Genomic DNA, 24,289 nt, shown 5'->3' on the forward strand with positions numbered 1-24,289 from the left:
CAATATATATTCAGAATCCAATTAAACAGTAGGCCTATAACATGCAGTGGCATGATGTTAATGTGTATGAATAAACTAGTCACTATAGTTGACAAATACAAAAAAGGTTGAGCTACATCCAAAATACACTAGAAAGAACCGTTTAAATGCCTAAATAGCATACCGGTGGTTGATTAATTCATGTTTTAACCTTATATGATCCAGTTAGTTACCAATCAAACAAAGGGCGAGAAATGTATCAATCTGCCAGGCCTGCGCATCAGGTAGATTCGGTGCCTTTAGTATAGGCTACGTTGTAGCCACCATGCTGCTAAGATCATGGAATTCCACTAGATGGCGTAAAATACAACATAATAAAAGCACAAAATCTACCGGGCGGTCAGCATGGCCTTGTGAAATGGCGTCCTGATGAGATAGTGCTCGCCGACTGGGCCTCGATCGTCACCACCACTAGTCAAAAAATGACCATAATCGCGATTTTCGGTTAATTTTGAACACTTGAGACTGTACCGTATATATGTTTTAAGAGATGCGTATTGTACATTTAAATTGTATATTATGTGCACATTGACATTGGGCCATCAATAAAAAATACCTTAAAGTTGTAGTTCTACGTGTTCATAAACAACAGCTGAGGGATTCCTGTTTCTTTGTAACTTTTTCATTGTATATTATTATTCCATCAAGTGCGCGCAAAGGCCATGCACATACGCCTACGCATGGCCTTCCTTCCACAGGAGTGGGCTAGTAGAACAGATAAGGGTGTGCTTATGTGGCTACGCTACATTTGATTTTTTTTATCATAGAGTAGCATTTTATATAGCGTAGAAGACCTCTGTTTACGCCTCCACAAAAACACTGCCAGTGGTGCCAGATTGTGTGAGAGAAATAAGCATCCAGGGCACTAAAATAGCAGGGCACTAAAATAGCAGATATACAAGCTGCTTGTACAAACACATTTATGTGGGGGGTCCTTGACCGTGACCTTGACAAGGCATGGGAATGTGTGAGAATCACTGGTTTTAACGACATTAGGAAATAAGCACAAATCATACTTTAGAGTTTATAAAGAAGCCCAACAAGCAGCTTTACAGGAAAAAACACGCACAGATAATAACACTTATAATAAGCGGACATGGCAACGCTCGAGCACCGCCGCTGTCCATCGACAGACCATATCTGGGAAATGTAGTTTCCCCACTCGGTTGTCTTTGGAGAAAAGTCCATTGCGACACATGGCTTTTTAAACTACACGGCCCACAGTACTTTGCGTTGTTGTCAGTCAGCGCCCCCATCTTGTCTCTCCGCCCTCATGAATATATATCAGTGATGTATTTGCGTAACAGGTCGACCGACGTTCATTTCATATTCTAACTGTAGTGTTTTGGGTCTAAATGAGACGTACGGTAGCTCGTCGTCTCCGCCCTGATCTGTCCCACAACGCGGCCAGCCTCTTCTTCTCTTCTCGGCTGCATTTTCATCGCTTAAAATGTTTTGTGGAACAACAGTGGAAGAAGACACCCTGCAGCCAGGAAGGAGAACAAGGCACGGCGTGAATGACCAGTGGTGTGATAAGTAGACTCCACCGCCCGGCCAGTGAGTCGGCGGACATTTACTGTGTTGTGATCACCTCCTGCCTGGCTCTTAAATGTAGAGGTTGGATGTTTGGCCAAGTGCGCACCACCGTTATCTAGTCTGTCTCGGCGAGTACTTTTCATTTGCAAAGATGGAAAGTGCGCAGCAGGCTGTCGCGGCGGAGGATGGCGGGGTGTCGGATGGAAACGCCGCGACCAAGTTGAAGAAGAAGCCCGGCGGACTGTCGCTGGCCGCCCAGGGGACTCCCGGCGACGATGATGGCGGTGGGCATTTGGCAGGTTCCCGTCTGGAAATGAAGAATGGGAATAATAACATCTCTCACGCTGCCTCCTCCTCTATGGCGGGGTCTACCGCCGCTTTAAACAAAAGTACCGCCGGGACAGCTGCTTCTAATAATGGCCGGAGCTTAACCAGCAGCAACTCCAACTCTCTCCTGTTGAGACGAAGGCGGCTGAAGAGGAATCTCTCCGCCGCGGCTGCAACAACCACTGCCACCACCACCTCCTCAGCTGCTGTCACCGCCAAGATGAACTCGGCCCTCTCGTCTGCGTCTCTACACACTCGGAGTCTGGACAGGAAGACCCTGTTGAGGCAGCGGCAGAACATGCAGCTCCAGCCGTCGGACAGAGAGTGGATGCGCGCCGATCTCCACCGGGGCTCCATCCACGTCCACGACAGACTCACGCCCTCGTATCCTCCTCGACCGGTCCTCTGCACGATGGACACCACGGCCGGCGAGATGGCGCTGCGTCTGAGCAAACTCTGCAGTAAGTCGGGGTCAGCTTTGCGCACGTTTTGCAAAGATACTAGCCATATGACTGACCAAAATGGCAACTGTAATGTAAATTATAAATATAATGATGATAATCAATGCAAAGTGAATGGAGACGGAAGTATAAAATGCAACCATTTGAGTTCTTTGGAATCCACAGAATTCAGGACTGGCCTATCCGGCCAGCCAGGTGACAGATTGAGACTGCTGCTCATGGACAATGCAGATGACAGGCAAAAGCAACAGGACATCGATGGGAAACTTTTTACCCCAGACTCCGAGTCACAGGACAACATGACTTGTTCAACATCAGATCTAAATTCAAATTCTAACATGGATACCCACAACGATGACGACTCAGAGCAGAGGAACGGCATGGACAGTTACGGGTTAAATTCTGGCTCAGATGTGGAAAGCAGCAGTGCATTTGACGACCTCAGCTCCGGGGCCCGGCTCAGCGAGCACAGGGACTCTCTCAGCGACGACATGATCCTGGGCACGGATGCTTCCATCCTGAGCCCCACGTTTGACAGTGCTACAGACGGCCATGACACGTACGGCAGCTCCTCTGACGAATTGGAGCTCGATTGCCCCACGTCGTCGGGCACAAATATTGACCCCATTATTCCCCAACATCTCTCCAATGGCATCGACGCCAGCTACAAGCATTGCGACACCGTAGGACATTTAAACAACATGACAAATGATACGGGGCAGGTGAACAGACTGAAGCCTCCTCGCAGTCTGGGCAGACTGCCACCCAGCAGCAGTGCAAGCTCATTGTCAAGAGCCTGTTCAACAGGTAATACACCTGACATCCAAGACCACGACGGCTGTGAAGGCACTTTAAAATCAGGGTCGACTCCACCTGACCACAATGGAGATGCAGCATGTGACCCCTCCAGCCCCACACTTTACGTTCAGTTACACGGCGAAGCCGTCAGGAGGCTGGGGCAAGACGAGAGGCCTCTCCAGATCCAGAATGACTTTCTCTTTAAGCTGGGATTTAAGGACCCATGGCGAGTTCAAGAAGAAGGCATGAACACAGAGATTGGCTCCCTGTTACGGTTTTATGCAGGTAAATATGTTGCAATCACACCTATTCAGTTAACACACGTTCTGATACATACTCATTTGCCATATCTACAAGAAAAGGGCAAGCTCAAGCTCACAATGCATCACATGAAACTGCAACACATTCAGAGCTTGTAGATCTGCCATTTTCTGTGCACGACACAGCAGCACAACTGTGTACTCACTCAGGCTTAACAGTGTCTTGTTCCAGGTCATCCTAGGACCTGATAAGGCTTTCACTTTCACAAACCACATACATTGTTTATTTTGGACCATGGACCTTTGTATGATTTTGATGCATCTGTAACCAACAGTTAGCCTACTTTGGCTGTATCAGAGTAGAGAATGAGGCCAGTGCATTCATGCAGGTGCATAATGTGCTGCCAATGTACCAAAGCCACTGAAAACAAATACTTTACATTTCACTTCAGACAGTGAGAGTAATGTCCCACTGGACTAGCCTACTCTTCTCTTTTCTCACGAGGCCTGAATAGAAGAGGTTCACGCACAGCTTCCTCTTCCTGTTTGCTGTGAATGTCAACTAAGTAAGGCATGTGCAACAAAGAGAAAGCAATTTTTTGGATACACACAATAGGCAGTGGCACAATAAATGTGAAGAAAGTGCCATTATATGGCAGGCTTTGGCATAATAAATAAGGTTATTTATTATGCCAAAGCCTGCCATATAATGGCGGAGTGTCATGTTCAAGTGTAAGTATGCATGCTGGCATGAGGGGGTTAGAACAAGGTTATGCTCGCTTGGCCAGAGAGACCTACACTGCCTTGGGGACATCCTTTAGATTCTCAGTGCTTTTTCCCCCTTGCTTGTGGCCTTGGCCATTTGTGGTGGACCGAAACAGCACGTTGTGCTCCCATGGACACACATGACATCGCCACAAAAGCCATTGCCACAACTTATGGCGCTCAGACATGGGCCCTGTTCCGGCTATTGCCCCATTATCATCCTAATGAAAAGGCTGAATGCTCTGTGTGGGCGGATGGAGAGAGAGAGGGGTGGAGGTGGGCGGTTGAGGGGGAGGGATGACTGGGGGTGGAGGAGGGGGCGGGGGTGTCACCATAAACCCCAGCTCTGTGGACTTTGTGAATTTCTGGTCATTGAGATGCGGCACGGAGCCTGTCCTCTTGGCACCCAGCGCAGCGACTGTCACACTAGCTAACGGCCTGCCAAGCCCGGTTAGCATGCCCCCCTCCAGTCCAGAGCGCAGGAAGCTCTTTTTCATTTGCCACGCCGCTGCCTCCACCACTGCTGCTCTCGCTGCCACTGCTGAGCAAAGAGATCATGGCGTTACTTCGGGGGGGGGGGGGGGGGGAGTTGACGGTAGAGATGATTAGCAAAAACCCTTGTCTGTGTTGGGTGGATGGGCTCCTCCTGGGGAATGAATGCGGGTGTTTTAAATGTAAAGGTGAGCACTGAGCAGTTAATCTGTGGAGTGCCTGCGGTACTATACAGACAGATGCTGTCGGTCCGTCTGTCCCCTGGCTTCCTGTCCAGAGGAGCATGTCAAAGGCAGAGGTCACTCGCTCGTTCTTCAGAAGCGTAGAGGCCGTTGTCCCGGTTGACCTTTACTGTCATCACGTGCGCTCCGTGACCTATTGTGCTGTTGAAAGACTGTTGGTGGTTCGGAGAACTGTTGGCATGAATTAATTTAGATGGCCTCAGATTAGAGAGCGTTTATATGTAGAATGACCGTGTATACCTAGTAGTGTTGCACGATTCTTACTCAAATGTGAATCTCGATTTTTCCTCCACAAGAATTGAGATCATGATTTTCACACGATTCTCATTTTTACCATGAAAATATTGAAACTATAAGTTGCTGCAGGTACTACATTCAAAATGTAGCAACTGGAGCCAGCTACTGTTGCTTTAAGAGTACCTCAAATGAATTGGACAGCCAAATAGTGCTGCATGATTATTGCTCAAATTTAGAAATGAGATTTCATAGGTGTTTGAATCTAGATCTTGATCTTTTTTCGGGTTAATTGGGCAACTCTAATAGTGTGTGGGGCTTTATGTGATTTGCTGTCGTACTGTATATTCTGCATGTACGTACGCTTTGAACCAAAAGCAAATGTGCACGGTGCACTCAACAGGGCTGCATCCCGTGCACGCTTTTGCAGTCAGCTGAGTAGTGGCAGGCCAGGCAACGGGTGGCTCAGATGCTCCTCCGACCCTGGACATCACTCCACGAGTCCACGTCCCATGTGAGAGAGCTTAGTGTGGTCACCTGAGCCCCTCCACTCCCAGGCCGCTGAATTCTGCTTCACATTTGTAGTTGGCTGCAACACACATGACTTTTCAAAACACACAGACGGACACACACAGGCATTGCACGGTAAAATCCTAAGCGTTGATTTAAACCATTTGCATCTCTGAGCGTGTGCGAATGGAATCCTTTTATGGTTCCATTTTCACACTCGAGTTAATAAAAATAATACCAAACTGCACGGTTACAGGAGCAACGACTTATTCAAAGATGTTTCGCTACCTTCTTCAGGCATCGAAGTAAAATCAAGTTAAATGAATGGTCTTTATTTTACAGTGTGTAAAGTAGAAACAGTGCTGGGTGCCCTCGTGTCCCACCCCGCCCCCTCACAGCATGCAAGGAATGTACGCTGGCTCCTCCAGAATGTCAGGCATGTCTTTTTGGGGAGGAAGTGGAAGGAGGCGGGGTCTAGGTCGGGGCTAGGAGGAGGATGTATTTTTTGGGGGGGGGGCCCGGGGGGGGGGGGGGGGGGGGGGGGGGGATTCCACGCTAGCATGCGTGTCGCTGACACTTTAAATGCTAGTCCGTACATACAGTGAAGACAGAAAGAGGAGTGAACCAACCAGCCTCAGCTGACTTGCTGCCGGCCTCGCAGGCACAGCTGTCACTACTACTGTAGGTCTCTTGTCACACTGAAGGTCTTTGTGTGTTTTCTGTGCGTGTGCACGCAGAGAGGGCTCCGGTACAGGAAGTTCACTATGTAATCTCTCTCATTTATGGCGGTTCAATAGCTCAATACTATGCCCCATTCTGCAGTTTCACTTCTTCTAGATAATGTTAAGTAATCATAACTCCTTAAAGGTTACTTGTAAATTGAACGTGTCTTACTGTCGTTGCTTGAAATGTTAAATGTTTCTGTAATAAGATTATGTGACGTAATGTAGTTTGTGTAGGCTAATATAATGTAGACTGTGTCTATAACAAGCAAGATGAAGCATGCACCCTCTTGGCTCCTTTTTGTACTAACTGGGATCAAGGGGAGCATAAGAATGGAGAGGCAGTGACTGCTCAGCTGCAGTCAGTTTGTTGTGATGAATGCTGCCAAATGCTTTGGAAGGGTGCAGAGGCCAGTTTGATTTTCCCCGAGGTCAGGTCAAGCTTTGAGTTGAGCACACACTCCTCGGCGGCTAGATGAGAGGACCCAGTTGGGATTTGCGCGCACACACACACACACACACACACACACACACACACACACACACACACACACACACACACACACACACACACACGCACACGCACAGTACATACAGCAGGTTGCCCAGATCAAAAGGCCGCTGTGCTCTTTGACAGGCTCACAGGCTTCTCGGGGGTACCACACAGGAAACGCTTATAATGCTTGGCCAGCAAAAGAAAAACATGATTCTTAGTCCAGTCTATTGGAACAATTTAGCACAAAGAAATTAGAGTAATAGTAAGTAGTAAATAAATCAAAACAACTTGAAAGTGTGGTCACTAGTTCACACTGCAAGTTGTGGGTTTGCGGATGTCGGGACCCGGAAAAATAGTATCAGACTGAGGCCTTTCAACATGTATTTAAAATTTGGGGTTGATTGGTATGGTGTCTTGTTTTTAGGAAATGGCCTCTTCCACAAAATGTTTAGAATGAAATTCAATATGGCAGAAAATCTAGTTTATTTTTTTTCTAGACGGATGAGCGTGGCCTATATGAGTTATTGAGTTGTCACGATCCAAGAAATCCAGCGAAATATCGATTTTGATTCTACAACATACGACTTAAAGGTTACGATTAAAATTGTGACGCAATGTAAATGTGGGCTGTTATCTTTTTCTTTCTTTTTTTGTCCTGCATAGCCATTGACTGAACATTTCTACCACCTACACCTATACGGGAAGCCTCATTGTAGGAACTAGTGAAGCGAACACGATTTTGTATTCACTACTACATTATATGCAAGAGAAAAGACCAGCATATTAAACCCTAGCTCCCTCTGGCACTGGCCTTTAGGCTGAGGACCTATTATGCTTTACCAAACGCTAAATAATTAACTTTCATTAGCCTTCTCCTTAGCTTTGCAAATGCAAACACTCGCATTCAGGCACTTCCACCACGTTGGCTGCTTTCTGCAAGCTCTTTACTTGCACACTATTAAAGTTGAGATGGATTATGTTTTCTGAAGGCTGTTTCTTGTAAAACTAAATTGGTGTTTAGTTTTGGACGGCTTTATGACGGAAATTAATGACCACTGGCATACACTGACCTGAAAATGACTGCGGTAATACTCCTTTTCAATTCCACTCATTTTTAATAGACACGGTTTCTGTCAGAAACAAAGTCATGCATTCGGCATGGTGTGCCCAGTAGTGCCCAGCCAATTATGTCCTCGCTTGTTGTTTGCATCGTGTGCAAATTAAGGTGTGCTTGGTGTGACAGGTGCATCATGGGAAGTTATATTCACGCAGTACTGATGAAAAAATATATGATCAAACTTGTGCATCGATCGTGATGACAAAGTATGCTCATACTAGTGCCTGTTTGGAACTTGTATGCCCATTTCTCATCTGTCTGTCTCTCTGTCTATCTATACTTTTCCTGTAAAATGGTCGACAAGAAGGGCAGTACACGTAATCGGGTCGATTGTCCTGTCCATTTATTATTTATTCGTATTTGTGGAGGACTACATTCATGTGACATTCCTGACATAAGTTTACTTATGTTAGTTTACTTAGATATACTGTATAGGCCTATGTAATAGATCTTTTTGAAGACGATTGTCTTTTTATTTGCATTTTATGCTGCATTTTAGATAAGATAAGATAAGTGTAGAGAGACAGGAAACCTGGGACAGAGAGAGAGATGGGGGGGCAACATGCAAGACATGGCGGCAATTTGATTCAAACTCTGGTCCACGACATGACTCACCAGTCGCCGGCAGCACCCCGTATCTCTGCACCCTTCTGCCAGCTCACTGAAGATACTGCTCTGTGGCTGGTGTGACATGGTGACTTACAAAGGCTCTGCGGGGTTTTAAAGGCTTCATGAAATTCCCAGCTCCATGGCAGCCATTAAATTCAGCACAGTGATTCTTTCTCATATCAACCTTCTTCCAGCTCAAGGAGCAAGTATGCATTGATTAGGCCATGGAGACAGACACCCATTTGGTAATGTGTGTTTAATCTCTTGGAGTGGGACCCCAATCGAATCTACGCTGCTTGTGTTTGTCTTCCAATGACAAACACATTGTCATGCGTCTGTATTGCGCACCATGTGTGTCTCAGCACTACACTGTATTGTTCCTATATTTTTAAGGTGAAAGGAGGGCAGAATTTAACACCTTTTTGAGGGTCGCAACGTCTGTCTTTTGAAATTACAGTACGTCATATCATATGGCAGCCAAGTCTATATGGTTTGTTTAGAACACTTAAACAGAGCGTAGGCCAAGTCTATGGACTTTTAATGTTACCAACATCAACATTACCGGGCGCCCCTCACTTCACACAAGTGTGATTTTGTTTTTAATGCATGGCAACTGGCGAGTCGTGCGTTGTCTTGGTAACAATACAAGGAGCCCTCTGTGAATAATAAATTCTTAGTTATGGAGCCTTTTTGCACATCCAAAAGTCTATCGTCGTAGTCAGTCGCCCACAACATTTCAAAACCAAACGACTGGAGTATTGATTTCAGACGTACTGTAACTGCGTTAGCCAAATACCTGTCCCCCTGTCTTGAGAGATTGCGAGAAGTGAGACACTGTCTATGCTGCCTCATCATCACTCCTCACTTACGTTCTCGCCAAGCGGCTAATTGTCCTCCTAAAAGGCCCAATGGCTGAGTCATTATGTAATCAGATCTCACGTTTCCAGAGCTCCAATGTGTGACTGTGCGTGTGTCTGTGTTGCAGAACAAGGAGAACAGTAAAATAATAAAGTGTGGCAGTTAAAGAAGCTATCATCCGTGTTCTTCTCTGAGACTTCGCAACAAAACTGCAAAAGCTTTTCAACAACATGGGAGTGTGGAAAAAGCCTGTGTGTGTGGGAGCGTAGAGCCGGTCTTTGACTGTGGTCATGTACTGTGATACTGAGGTCGAGGTGGATGCAGATTTTTGGAAACTTTGGTGTGAGTGTGTGTGCACACTGCACAGTGAAAACCTCAGTGTTAACTTGAACTCTGACAGTGTTGGGGTGAGTTTTTAGTGTCTGTGCGTACTGTAACTCCTTAAAGGGACACTTCACCCTTTTTTCAAAAAAATATATGTTAATGACGTTTAGAAGCTTTAGAACACTTTCCTGGGGGTCTTTATGTGTGTAATATGTGGTTTTAGATATTTTAGATTGTAGCAGTGAGCCCAGTGTCTCTGATGTCACAGACACTGGGATCACTTACTTCCTGGACTACATGTGGTCTCAGTAAGACAGACCTCCCCTATCCACAAGGAGGAGCAGTGCACCAAAGTATTATGGGAATTGTAGTCCAGGAAGGAAGTGAGCCCAGTGTCCGTGACATCAGAGACACTGGGCTCACTGCTACAATCTAAAATATCTAAAACCACATATTACACACATAAAGACCCCCAGGAAAGTGTTCTAAAGCTCCTAAATGTCATTAACATATATTTTTTAGCAAAAAGGGTGAAGTGTCCCTTTAAGTCCACATTTTTTTATACTACTTTTTTATTACTACTTTGTTATAGTGCTGCACAATTAATCGAAAAACGATCACAATCTACTTCTAGATTCAGACTCTGAATGCACACGGCATGAGATCTAATTTCTAAATTTCGGCAAGAATCGTGTAGCAGTTGTAGGCTGGCCAATTCATTTTAGTTACTCTTATGTTTTTGCTACAAGAGAGAGACTTTACGAGAGGTTTAAGTCAAGCACTTTGATGTCTGTTTAAAGCCACAGTAGTTGGCTCCAGGTGCCACTTTTTTAATGTATAGTAGTAATTAATGTTCAGCAACTACAATCTTTTCATGGAAAAAATGAGAATCGTGTGAGAATCGTGATCTCAAATCTTCGTGCAGCACTAACCTTCGCCTATATTGAATGATGTCCAAGATATGCTTGTGTTTTTGACACGTCCTTCACCCTGACTTGGCTGACTACCCTCCCTGCATGCCTCTAAGACGACGTGCACACGCGCACAACGTGTGTTTGAGGAGGGTGGGCTTTTTTGGGAGGACTCCTGCATCTTTGCAGTGCAGGCCATGACTCTGCATTCTCTCCAGTATAGTAGACCCCCCACCACCCCTCTAGGCTTGGCACGTCTCTCTGCCTCCATCCTCTTCTCAGCTCCAGTATAGTGGACCCCCCACCACCCCTCTAGGCTTGGCACGTCTCTCTGCCTCCATCCTCTTCGTCTTCGCAGCTCTTGTAACAAGATAACAAAGATAAGACTTGTGTGTCACCCCCCCTCCTCACACCTTCTGACAGCTTACATTTATCTTCCCCTATCTCTTTATTTCTCTGACTGCAGCCTGCCTATTTCATCTTCTCTTATCTTTATTTCTCTGCAGCCTTCCCGTTTTATCTTCTCCTATCTTTATTTCTCTGCAGCCTTCCTATTTTATACATGCATACATACATACAACATACATACATACATGTCATACATACATACATGCATGCATACATGCATGCATGCATGCATGCATACATACATACATACATACATACATACATACTAACCAAATACATACATACACCAATTGGTGATCGGACAATGTTTGACATAATACGTTTGGAAACATTCAAATTTTCTGTATCGGCCGATCTTGAGAAAAACAATCGGTGATCGGTCCCAAAAAACCTGATCGGAGCACCTTTTAATTGGTGTTAACAGCAGCTACTCCCGTGCTATCGCTGTCCGCTGTCTTGTGTCTATGCTGTTAACGGCACCTCTTCCAGCAGGCCCAAAATATTGGCTTCAGCTCACCTTCATCATTCTCTCTTGCTCTCTTGTTTGGCTCTCTCTGGTGTGAGATGTGAGAAACTGGGAAGGCTGTGTGTGTGTGTGTGTGTGTGTGTGTGTGTGTGTGTGTGTGTGCCTGCCTGCCTGCCTGGCATTACAGTCGAGCTCGTTTGAGCTGAGGCCCTATTGGAAAGTGGGAGGACGGAGACGTCACCGGTATAGTAATAGTTGCTCCGGTATGGTAACCAGCTGAATCTAGGCCAGTGGTTGTTCCCAACCTTTTATGGACCAGGGCCCAGTTCAAAATCTCAAAAGCGTCTACGACGCGGCCCACCTATATGACCACTAAAAACACAGCAGCCATTCGGCTGCGGTGTTCGAAGTGGTCGGATGGGTGGGCCGTGTGCATTTCCAGATTTTCTTATTTATATACCGGTATTACTATTAAAATTTAGGCATTTAGCAGACACTCTTAATCCAGAGCAATTTACAGTAGGCAAGAACAACACACGGTAATACATCAAATACATAGAAATAGCCATCAAGAGTCATAAGCAAGCTAAGAACCTAACATGGGACTATACAGTACAATATCTGTACAGATGTCTACATAAATTGCTATCTAAATTTCATAAGTTTAGCCTTTGCATATGCCTGTAAGGTCGTCGAGGCTAGTGCAGGTGCTACGGGCTAACATGGAGTCTGAAGAGGTGAGTTTTCAGACTACGATTGAAGATTGTGAGATATATTATATAATACAAATGTGCCTTTTTATTTGATAGTACAGTACAGTGGAGATTGACAGGACACGGGGAGAGAGTCCGGGCCACGGTCCACAGGTTGGGAATCGCTGAATTGATGTAGGGCTAAAAGAATGTCATGCTGATATGTCATTCCTGCCTGCCGTCTCGTCCAGGGAAGAGTGCGGGGGGTTCGGTGTTGGGTTAGTGTGGTTGTGGCTGCCGGGCTGCCTGGGTATGTCCAATCATGGCATGCCTTCTCTCAAGCTGCCTGTCAAACTGCCCTTGGAGGAATTTGCTCTGGGAGGCGATGCCGCTGAGCATTGGAGGAGTCAGTGTGTGATGCTTTATGAGCATGGCGGTGAAGGTGTCTGTATGTCTTCTCCACGAGGAGGAGGAGGACAGCCCTGAGCGGAGCCCCAAACCGCTGCCTCTGGCCACATGGAGGGAGGGAGGGAGGGAGGGAGGCAAGGGGGCGGATTAGAACTAGGCCAGCGGGGGCTCATACTCTCCCCAGCTTTGATCACCAGTGACACAGCCTAATGCCAGACAACATCTGCAACTCTCAGCATTAAAAGCGGCCCGCGAACTCTCTGATTATTACGGAACATGCTGCCTGCCTGCCAGCCTGCTTTCTGCCTGCCTGCTCCAGAACAAGCACTGCATCAGTTTCCCAAAACGCAACATCCTTAAAGTAATTTGTTGTGCTGTGCCCCCGGGCCTGTGTGTGTTCCCTGTGAGAGGCCACTGCACATTTCACTTTTAAGCATTGCAAATTGGACGATATGTTATGTATATATTTCTTAACAGTGTCATCTGTTTACCATTATGGAGATGCATTTGTTTTGTATAGCAACCACTCGAAACAAGTGCATGAATGTGAAACATTCACCTTTTGAGTCATCCAAGACAAAGCTATAGATCAGTTTGTTTGGGTGGAGCCGCACTTGTTTTGATGGACTCTGCTCTAATACGGATTGGCAATAGTTCAAAGTTCAGCTTCTTCAAAGAATAGGCTTATATAACACAGCCAGGGTCTTCTTCTGCTTCCTTCCTGGCCCCGCTGTCTCTCTCTATAGAAAGTCTTTGAAAAAGCTGTGAGTCTGACTGTACTACAGGGAGAGAAGCCCATTACGTGCAGTGCAACACACGCTCGTTTCACAATGCCAACATGCATGGCTACTTAACCCATTTAGGCCTGAAAAAAAAATCTGAAATACCTATGTTTCTATAGGCCCATATCATTCAATATTTCATGTCAAGGACCCCAAAAATGATCTGTAATTGGCCTCCGACCACCATCTGAAAATATGTTGTTCCAGGGACCTCCCCAGAAGCAAAAACGTTTGTTCTGAATAAATATATTCCAAATTTGAGGCACATTTTCACGATCTTTCAAAAATAGCAGACCTACAATCTCGTAGCGCGCCACTCGGTGGCGCACTATGAGCTTGTAGATCTGCTATTTTTCAATAGCTAAATTATACCAATGTTTAACCCATTCTGACCTGAGATCAGATTCATACAAGGTTTCCACTGGACACACACTGGTCTGATTAAAGTGACAATGTTGTTCTTTTAGGAGCAGCGGTTATGAATCCATTCCAGTTTATCTTGCATGTTGTCAGTGATTGTACAATGGCGTCCTGATCGATGCTGCCTGCGTGCGTGCGTTCTCACACTATAGCTGTGACAAAGCCAGCTACATTGCTGCTGAGTCGCTGTCAGAGCGTTGCTGAAGCCACACTGTGATGCAAAGGCTAGGTAAATAGCACAGAGAACTGGTTAACGGCAAGATAAAGAATGCATTCTTTTTTTCTTCTCGTTCTGGAACGGAGCAGGAACTGTGAGGAGAGCGAAGAGGAGTGGAAGTGGTGAAACAAAAACATATTATTGATTGATTGCTTCACTGCGTCATCGCAGCACTGGGAAAAAAAAGTTGAAGCCGTGTCAACTTTCTTTTGGTAGCGTGACGTCATGGCGCCAACAGTTGGCCGTCATTTTGTAGCTTCACGACAGTGTCTTCCGCTGAAAATGACGTGTGGCCTGTTGCTTTGTCGCTGCTGCGTGAATGCGGCATCAGAGTGCGATGCTACAGTTTTTGAACTCCGGATGCATTCTGGGACGTAGTTAGTTTATGTATGGCGCACCGCCGTAAAGTAGCGTAGAATTGCATTGCACAAATAATATTCTTTGCGAGCTCTCGTGGGCCTCGTAAAATGTGGCGCCGGGCCAGATTTGGCCTGGCTGGCGGGCCTTGAGTTTGACACATGTGATCTAGGGTCCATCCTTCCCCTTTGCGAAGCCAAACTCGACTATTAACCGTTAATTTATTTCAGCTGTGCTACTTTGACAATTATACAGGCCACGAGAGAAAAGAGGAGCTGTCACCTGCTGAACTGAGAAGCTCGCTCTCTCATATTTCCCATCACTCATTTGTTGTTGGCCAGTGTTTTCTTTTTCTTTTGCCGTGTCGTTACTTCTATTTCAGGCCAGTTACTTCTCTTAACTCACAGCACTTGCTATAGCTACTCTCCCAGTCACTCTGGTTAAACTTCCCCTAATTCTCTCTCTCTCTCTCGCTGTCTCTCTCTCTCTCTCGCGTTCCCAAGCTCTCTCTCTCTCTCTCTCTCCCTCTCTCTCTCTCTCTCTCTCTCTCTCTCTCTCTCTCTCTCTCTCTCTCTCTCTCTCTCTCTCTCTCTCTCCTGTCTGTTCTATAACCCCCCCCCCCCCCCAGTGGCACCGCGTTCACATGGCCCTCGCATGTGACACGGAGACGAGCCAAAAACACCCCGGATGCCTCCTGCTCCGGCCCTCCACTGTTCCAGGACCTCGTTAAATTTTAAACAAAACAAAAGGGAAGGAAGGGAAAGGGGGCGAAAATGGAGAAGAAAGAAAGAGAGAAAGCGAAGCACGTGAGGCCGGGGGAATGTGCAGCAACATCACATTCTCATTCATTCAGTCCTCCGCTCCCCGTGCATCACCGAGGGAGCGCGGCCCTTTAACTCTCGCTTTGCCCCTCCTCTCTCTCGCTCACCCTCCCTCTCTCTCATGCAAAGCTGTCCTTTTCCTTTTCTTCCTCTCTCTCTCTCTCTCTCTCTCTCTCTCTGGACTGTGCAGGAAGTTAAACGAGCTTTTTCACCACAGAGCCTGGGTCTTGTTACTTCCAGGCTTGTCTAAATGTTGTCCTTTTGACCAAATGAAAGAGCGGCTAACCCCCTTTGGCTGTTGTTACCTCAGTGGGCAAACTTCCTCCTTCAATCCCTGCAGGCTAGTGTGGAGTTGGCCGGTGACCACAGCTCTCAAATCTAATCATTCTCCCCCCGCGCCACCACCACAGTCCCATCCATCACGGCGTGGAAGAATAACTGGCCGCTTATCTGTGATTATGCCGTGTGCACTTTTTTTTCTCTCCCCTTTTTATTGCTCATGCTTGTAACTCCCGTGACAGCTCTCTGAAACACTGTCTCCTTTGTGCGCTTTCATGTACAGCTCCTCACCGAGGGAACAAGTTGATGACCGCAACTTCCCCCTGACTTATTGTTTGATCTCAGTAAACCCAAAGTACAGTACAAAGTACATTCTTAGTGCGGTTCGACGTGAACTATGTGCATGCTTGCTTGCTCCCACTGTTTATTTGGTGGGATTTACATGCAACTATGCGAGCACTAAGAACACTCGATATTAGAGCCAGACCGATGACATATTTTTGGGTCCGATCCCGAATTTGGAGTCCTAGACAGACGGGTACAATGGGAACAACGGGTGTCGGGTATTGCATAACCGAGTGGGGCACGCAATCGTGTCCGTGCATTCATTCCCAACTTGCGTCGTTCCCGAGTAGTTTCATAACTCATGTAGCTCAATACAAACAAAAAAAGAATAACCAGGTAATGAGCATGTGTTTTTATTTTGTCATTCACACAGCTTTTCTCTAGACTGGAGTAGACAAGGGAGCTCACTGGACAATACTGCTTCTAGAATCTCTTTAATTATTATCTCTGGTCTAATTTTGTAAAGCTGTCATTTCTTACTCTTTCAAAGTCTGTTGACAGCGAGAGAGGAGTGAGTGACTGAGGGCAGAGTCGATGCATATAAAGGCGGTCCAAAAATAGCTCCTCCATGGCTTGGAGGGGAATCTATAAGTATGGATTAAGTAATACCCCTGTGTGTGTGTGTGTGTGTGCGCATCCTCCCTGCTAGCCCAGTCAGTGTCTGTATCTATCTATCTATGGCCCGACCTCCTCTGTGCATGTGACTCTTCTCTCTCTATCTGTCCTGCTAAGACTTCACATGATTGTGCAGTCAGTCGAACCCGTATCGGCACACTATCGTCTTGGCCTTTGACCCCCGAGTCATCTGTCCCTGCTAGGCTGCGCCGTTGTTTGGCCCCGAGTCGTTGATTAACAGTGGTGGGGGAAAAAAGTACTCAAATGTTTTACTTACTTACCCATTTTCACCTGAGATCAGATTCTAAAAATGTCTTCTACATCCTGACAGTTTTCTGAAAAAGCTGTTTCGTTCTTCGATTTAAAAAAATCACACCCGTGTGAACTGAGTGGTGCAATTCCCCCCCCCCCCCCCCCCTCTCTCTCTCTCTCTCTCTCTCTCTGTCTCTCTCTCTCTCTCTCTCTCATTAGCAGGCAGCAGGCACATCACTATCCCTCTCTGTTTCTGGCGCCCCCTACTGGTACTAATAAGTCACATACTCGTGCTCATGACCACTGATACATATATACATGGATACGCACGGGCTACATAGATACGCACAGACATTGCTGGTTGTAGGAGTGGTTGCCCCACTCAAAAAATAGCAGACCTACAAGCTTGTAGCACGCCACTCGGTGGCGCGCTATGAGCTTGTAGATCTGCTATTTTTTCAATAGCTAAAGCATAACACAATGCTAACACCAAAAGGGGTTCCTGCCCAAAATGGGTTAAGTTAAAGTATCAATAATGCAATATAAGAGTACTCCGTTACAAGTCAAAGTCTGGAATTCAAAATGTACTAACTAAAAAGTACAAAATAATTTGTTCAGTGAGTAGTGGCCGATCTACAAGCTCACAATCTGTTGCATCGTGGCGCATTGTGAGCTTGTAGATCGGCTTTTTTCAAATGGCCAAAAAATATATAGCGCTTAAGTGGAACTGTATGTTTTGTAATAATAATCCAAATCTACAAAGTAATTGGTAACTAAAGTGTTCCAATACATGTAGTGGAGTAAAAGCCCAAAATCTGGATCTGAGATGCAGTGGAGTAGAAGTAAAAGTACTGGAAATTGGAAACACTCAAGTAATGTACAAATACCTCAAAAGTACTGTACTTGATTAATCACTTAAACACTGCATACAGAGGTCTATTTCGTTTTCCTCTACACCAAATATCTTCGCTGAAAATAGCTGATCTATAAAACCTTTTAGAGCATGTAGATCAGCTATTTTCACCGAATAATGTGTGCCGTTCCCAGAATACTAGGGAATCAGGGTCACAGGGAATCGGCTAGGGTTCATTGGTGTGGTTAAGAAAATGCATTCCTCTGGATGTAACAGAATGACATGCTTACATACACAACGTTTATCACATTATGCGAGGACAGGGGCCAGGAGTTTAACTTAAACTTAATTTATATATAAATAAATTATACACTGCGTGTCGCTTGCCAACACAAGCTGAACTAACAGTAGAATATCTGTACAATGAAACTGTCTATGAGTATGCTATACAGTATATACACTATAGACAGAGTGCTATGTCTACATAAAATGCTATCTAAATTACATAAGTTTAGCCTTTTGCATACGCATGTAAGGTCGTGCAAGTGTTACGGGCTAAGATGGAGTCTGAAGAGGTGAGTTTTCAGACTACGTCGTCACACGAACACACTGGGCTCAATAAGAGCACAATCCACTGGCGTAGAAAGAGTTCTTCACACACGCACACGCACACGCACACGCACACACACACACACACACTGTGATTTCAACCATGGCTGCTAGGATGACGCAATAATGTAGTTGTCCCCAACTGTCCCCATTATGTCAGCATTACGCATGGCAGGGACACTGACCTGTAGCTTCTGCTGTCTGTGAGTGTAAAGCAGTGGTTCCCAAAGTGGGGTCCGGGGACCCCCAGGGGTCCTTGAGGGAGTTCCAGGGGGTCCCCAGCTAAATGAGAGTTTGGAACCAAATGGACCCTTATGGGTCTGTAACTCTTGACAGTGTACAAATGGACCCGTTGGGGTCCATTTGGTTCCATTTGTACACTATCGGTATCAGAGTTATATATTAACATTGATTTTACAATATAAATTTGCGGTCCCAGAGATAGAAATGCCATTAAATAGGGTCTGTAGACTAATGCATGTCAAACTGGGGGTCCTTAAAATTTAAAGCGGGTTGAGAATCTCTGCTAGAGCCGTTAAACTCTTCTCATATGGGGGTTCCCTTTTCAAATGGCGGTCCGTGGGCTAATTGGTGTCAATTTGGGGGTCCTTGACAAGTTTGGGAACCACTGGTATAAAAGGACTGATCATGGACAGTCGGACAGAATGGAAGGGAGGAGGGCAGCTGAAGACAGAATGGAAGGGAGGAGGGCAGCACAAGAAAATAATGGCAGTGATGACGGGGAAGTGAATTTAGAGTTGGTCCTCGGCATATTGCGAGGAAGGCTGCGAGTGTGTGGCAGACAGTCGGGGGAAGAGACGCAGAGGGAGGGAGCCAAGCGGACAAACGCTCTGAATACGAATTGTCTCCCAACTCCATTTTCTGTCACCGGCAGGCATTATTAATGCACCGGTGCAAATGAACAGGGAAACCCGGGGTGACAAACAGGCGGGGGTCACTACGAGGTAATTAATCATTCACTGTTGTGCACGCACGCACACACACAGATAATTACAGATACAAAAACACATGCACAGATGTTTTACTGATACACACACACACACATAGACACGGTACACCAGATGCACACTTGTCATAATGATGCCTTTCCAATTAGTGGTTTTGTCTCTCCACTTTAGCCTGATTATCGGAGGGAGTCTGCCTGCTCCCATATCAGCAGTGCAGCACTCGCCCGTCTTCATCATCCCTCCAGTCTCACATTTCAACCTCCCCTGGTGCGCTGCTGTCCAGGGGGTCTTCCTCTATAGTCTAGGCCAAGCAAAACCTCTCTGTCTGCGCTGGGGAGTTAGTATGGTACTACAGTTGCAGACATTAACTCCATCTCTCTCTCTCTCTCTCTCTCTCTCTCTCTCTCTCACTGTCTTGTGACCCATCTGACCCCCCCCCCCCCCCCCCCCCCCCCATAAGCAATATACCGCTTCAGTTGCCATAGTTTATATTGGCTCTATAGAGCAGCGGTTCCCAAACGTTTTAGCCCGTGATCCAAAATAGACATTTGATGTCTCCCCAAACAGATTCGAGCCATGTTGTGAGCTTGCAGATTATAGGCTATTTTCACTAGTTCTTAAACATTAATTGTTGTGATTTATGGAATTTATTTGATTGTTCTTTTCTTTTCTTCATGAAATTCCTGGAAAATCATTGAATTTGTTTTGAATTCATGGACATCTTTTGCTTTTTGGGGAATGCTATTTCATAAAATACAAAAATAATAATAATATATATATATATATATATATTAATTCAAAACAATAAATAAAGGGACCCACAAATGGGCCCCAACCCACTGTTTGAGAAGCACTGCTCTATAGAGTGCTAGAGAGCCAAGATAGAGCTGCCGCACGCAGAGCGTTAATGACTGCTGCTGAGTGACAGAATGTGGATGCTAGACGCAGTGACACAGGGCCACTGACGAAGAGATACCACACCGGCATGCTGTAGCAGCCTACAGTGCAACAAGATGTCTTCTCCACCATGTATGTTGGCGAAGAGATAACCGCCATGCTGTAGCAAACCTACTATATCATGCAACAAGATGTCTTCTCCACCATGTATGTCGGCTGAGAAGCTGTGTGCATTTTAAACAACTAGGACTGTTTTGAGAACTACTAGAAAACCCCCAAATCCGTACGTAATTACACTGAAATCCTCCCCATTAACCGCCCTATAGTTTTAGACTGACGGAGGGGCGCCGTCTCGAGCCGTCTTGAGCAACGAGAGCCAGCACCGTTCGAATCCCGACTCCTCCTGTCCACATGTCGAAGTGTCCTTGGGCAAGACACTGAACCCTACATTGCCTCCAATGAGTCGGTCGGTGTGAGCTTGCCACCAAAAACTGTAAATGTGGGAAGTGAGGACGGTGGCGTCGACTGTTCGCCACTTCACCTCCCAATGTATGAATGAATGAACCATTGAAAAGCGCTATAATATTGCCATTCATTATAAAGTGAGCGAATTGCAGTGGCGAACGTTGCAAAGTTCGATTGAGCCGACTCAGCCCCGTCGGAGTTGCTACCTGATAGACACAGAATCGTAAATAACAGTAGTGGAATATTTATGGATTTCAGTGACTTGTTTATAGTCCCCGTCACTGTCAACCGCTACTCTGCATGTGGAGGTACATGCTATCCCTCTCGGTTCTGAGCACCTGTGTATATAGGAGTCACTGCTGCAGAGACGGAGAATCCCAGTCTCTCATTTTCTCTCGTTAGGTGCACACACGGCACACACACGGCTTTCCTTTATCCTAGAAATATAACTGTGCTCTATGAAGTATACCACTCACTCTTCCTCTCCAGCTCTTAATTGCTCCTTATGCTGCTTTGTGTCCATAGCTGATATTCCCCAGATGCTGCAAACATGCAGACGCTAATGAGTCCATAAGGACTGTTGTGTAGATGAGATCTCGCTGTCGGAGTGTATAGGGCTTTCTGAAGCTAGTGGCCTCTTCTTTAGCACATATAGGTGTTGACTGTTGAGAGATGCCTGTTGAATGTATACTTTTTAAAGGGGTGTGTGTGTGTGTGTGTGTGTGTGTGTGTGTGTGTGATTTGATAAGTACCTTACCTTTATTAAATACTGATGCCACTCAGCACCATATCACATCACACATGCTTCATTAAAACTTAAAAAAATAAAAAATACACAAGACCCCTCCCACACTAGCCCACGTTGCATCAAAAGTCTCTAAATTGTCCACTGTCCTGTAATAGGCCTGTTCAAGCCTGAGGTGGGCTGCCACCAGTCCTTGCATCACTTGTACAGGGTCCACAGACCCCCCCCCCCCCCCCCCCCCACCACCTGGGTTTTGTTTTTCCTGCTTGTCCAGATGGCCGGCTTAGCAACCCCTGACATAAAGTTCATAAGCACACGGACACTTCAATTCTCAGTAATTTGGAACCACTACAAATAAACTAAAACCTTCCCCAAACCCCAGAATCGAATAATCTAAATAAATCCCTTAACCTGGTACACTGACTGTATGAACAGATAAAGTTGAACAGATAAAAGGTTCCTCCTGATTACAGAAAACACAACGCCACCCCCATGACTATAGGGTCGAGGTGAGCTCTGTTCGGGCACTATCCTCCACTGGAGGTCAGCTGCCCGTTTTTCTACGGGCCGCTTGTACAGCAGCCTTTCGAGGGACTTGACTGTGCCAAAGAACTCTGACCACCTCGACACTTTATTCCCTTCCAAAAAGCATATGTGAGAGAGAGAGAGAGCACAAGCGTGCATATAGGAGCGTATACGAGAGAGAGAGAGAGAGAGAGCACAAGCGTGCATATAGGAGCGTATACGAGAGAGAGAGAGCACAAGCGTGCATACTGTATGGGTAGTGCCAGTGGTGTAAAGTAACTTAAGTACATTTACCTAAATACTGTACTTAAAGGACCACTTCGCCTATTTTCCTCCACAAGAATTGCGATCACGATTCTCACAGGAAACATAAGAGTATAACTTCAATGAATTGGACAGCCAACGGGTGCTGCACGATTCTTCACAAAATGAAATTTCATACGTGCCTGAATCTAGATCTTGATCTAGATTTTTCGATTAATTGTGTAGTACCTTGGGTTGGTACGAACAGAGGAGCTATGAGAGCCCAGTAATGTGAACGCTGCATCATTCATGAGCACGATGTGCACCACACCACCCACCCTCTCTCTCTCTCTCTGACTCTGCCTGGACAGCAGTGACCCCGTAGCTGTCAGCGCAGCGTCCTTCAGCTGCATGGCGGCAGCGTTCACACAGAGGCCACACACTGCAGGGAGAGACCGCTGGGCTGGCTGTGTGTGCTGGGCTGGGCTGGGCTGAGCTTGGAGGTGGTCTAGGTCTGTAAGACAGGCATTTGAGCCCTCAGACCCAAACCTTTTGAATATTTTGTTGTCGTTGGATAGGATTTTGTTCCGTGCTGTGTTGATGTTGGTACCGTTAGGAGAGAGAACAGGCAAATGGTGATCAAAATAAAAATTATTCTATATTATCTAATTGTGTAGACGTCTTGTAAATTAAATAATGCAGACGTTTAACAATAATTTAACTCTTGAGAGGGTTAAATGAAACCAAATGGACCTGTACGGGTCCGTTGGGTTTCATGTTACGCTCTCAAGAGTTAAAGATCTATAAGAGTCCATTTGGTTACCAACTCTCTCCATAATTTAGCTGGGGACGAGAGGAGAGAAAATACTGTGTTGACGTGTTTTGACCATTGACTACTGTACATTTCACAGTACACTGACTATGATATTAGTGCCCATCATTTGCCAAAGCACAATCTTGGAAGCCAGCAGGGGTGAAAAGCAAAACAAAAATACATTTAAAAAAAGCATACAAATGGTTTATATGATTTCCGAAGAAACCACTGGACGCAGGCGGTCACAGTGGGGAAAATCAACTTGCAAAGACTTAAACCCATTTTGACCTGAGATCAGATTCTAAAAATGTCTTCTACATCCTGACCGTTTTCCTGAAAAAGCTATGTCAGTCGTTCTTCGATCTTTCAAAAATAGCAGACCTACAAGCTAAGCCTATGAGCTTGTAGATCTGCTATTTTTCAATAGCTAAAGCATAACGTAATGCTAACACCAAAAGGGGTTCCTGCCCCAAAATGGGTTAAAATTAGCTTGAGATAGTTAATCCAGCACACTTTTCTGTTTTTACGTTTATGTATGGTCTGTGGTTATGGATGATATAATGTTCAAGCTGTGCAGAGACACTGGTATGGCCCTTCTAAGGCGGAGATGTGACATGGGGGATTATGTGAGCAAGGAATAATTACATGATCGTCAAATCGCAATTTTTTGAGATGGTCATAATTATCTTTGCATATTCTTTTTATAATCATGCCATAATCGCACCATAATCGAGTCATAATTGTTCCACGTTGAAAATGTTCCATTTTCGAAAATAGTGGAAATCTACCATAGTAGATTATTTATTTTGATTTCTGTTCATAAGGTAAAGAGAAATGTAATTTTTTGTTTATATGTTTTCAATGTGAAACACATTTAAATATGTTAATCGCATTCATTTGCATTTTCGTAAGACAAAATTAATCAAGCAGAATGTGTGACGGCCCTATTTGGGACAAGACATTGGGGAATAGCAGGGGAGGCTGCCGGAGAAGTTTTGGGTTGCTGTTGAGACATTTGTCCCACACAACCGCCGACATTCATTCATGTAAAATATGCATATGCACAGCCCGAGGTGTTACTTAAAACCCGGAGGGGTCAGGCAGCCTTGACCTGTGTCTGAGTGTGTATGCAAGGAGGGAGAACAAGCGCTCGGAAGATACATTACATAAGCGGGCGCTCTGGCTCTCCTGCCAGTTCGTTCATTATCGCACAGCAGTAGCTCAGTCCCTCACTCGTACGTGTGCACGTGTGTTTCAGTTCTGTGTGCAAAAGCGGAGCTTCCGTCTCTGCCTCAAATTGAGTGCAACCACCCTTCACGGCCGGCTGGTTATGTAGTATTGTCCAACATTGCAATTTACAATTTAGGCATTTAGCAGACGCCCCTGATCCGGAGCGATTTACAGAGT

The 24,289-nt window shown here is 45.7% G+C and overlaps 1 protein-coding gene across 1 annotated transcript in view; it reads left to right on the forward strand.

The window, feature by feature from the left end:
* The first annotated feature begins 1,337 nt into the window (after positions 1-1,337).
* phlpp1 (PH domain and leucine rich repeat protein phosphatase 1) overlaps positions 1,338-24,289 on the forward strand; it is an 83,167-nt gene continuing 60,215 nt past the window's right edge. Inside the window, exon 1 of the mRNA XM_083781203.1 lies at positions 1,338-3,446. Coding sequence (XP_083637329.1) covers positions 1,727-3,446 — 1,720 coding nt within the window. The 5' untranslated portion in view covers positions 1,338-1,726. The remainder of the gene's footprint in view (positions 3,447-24,289) is intronic.

This window comes from Protomyctophum parallelum (genome assembly GCF_964188405.1).
Source record: "Protomyctophum parallelum genome assembly, chromosome: 14".
NCBI lineage: Eukaryota > Metazoa > Chordata > Actinopteri > Myctophiformes > Myctophidae > Protomyctophum > Protomyctophum parallelum.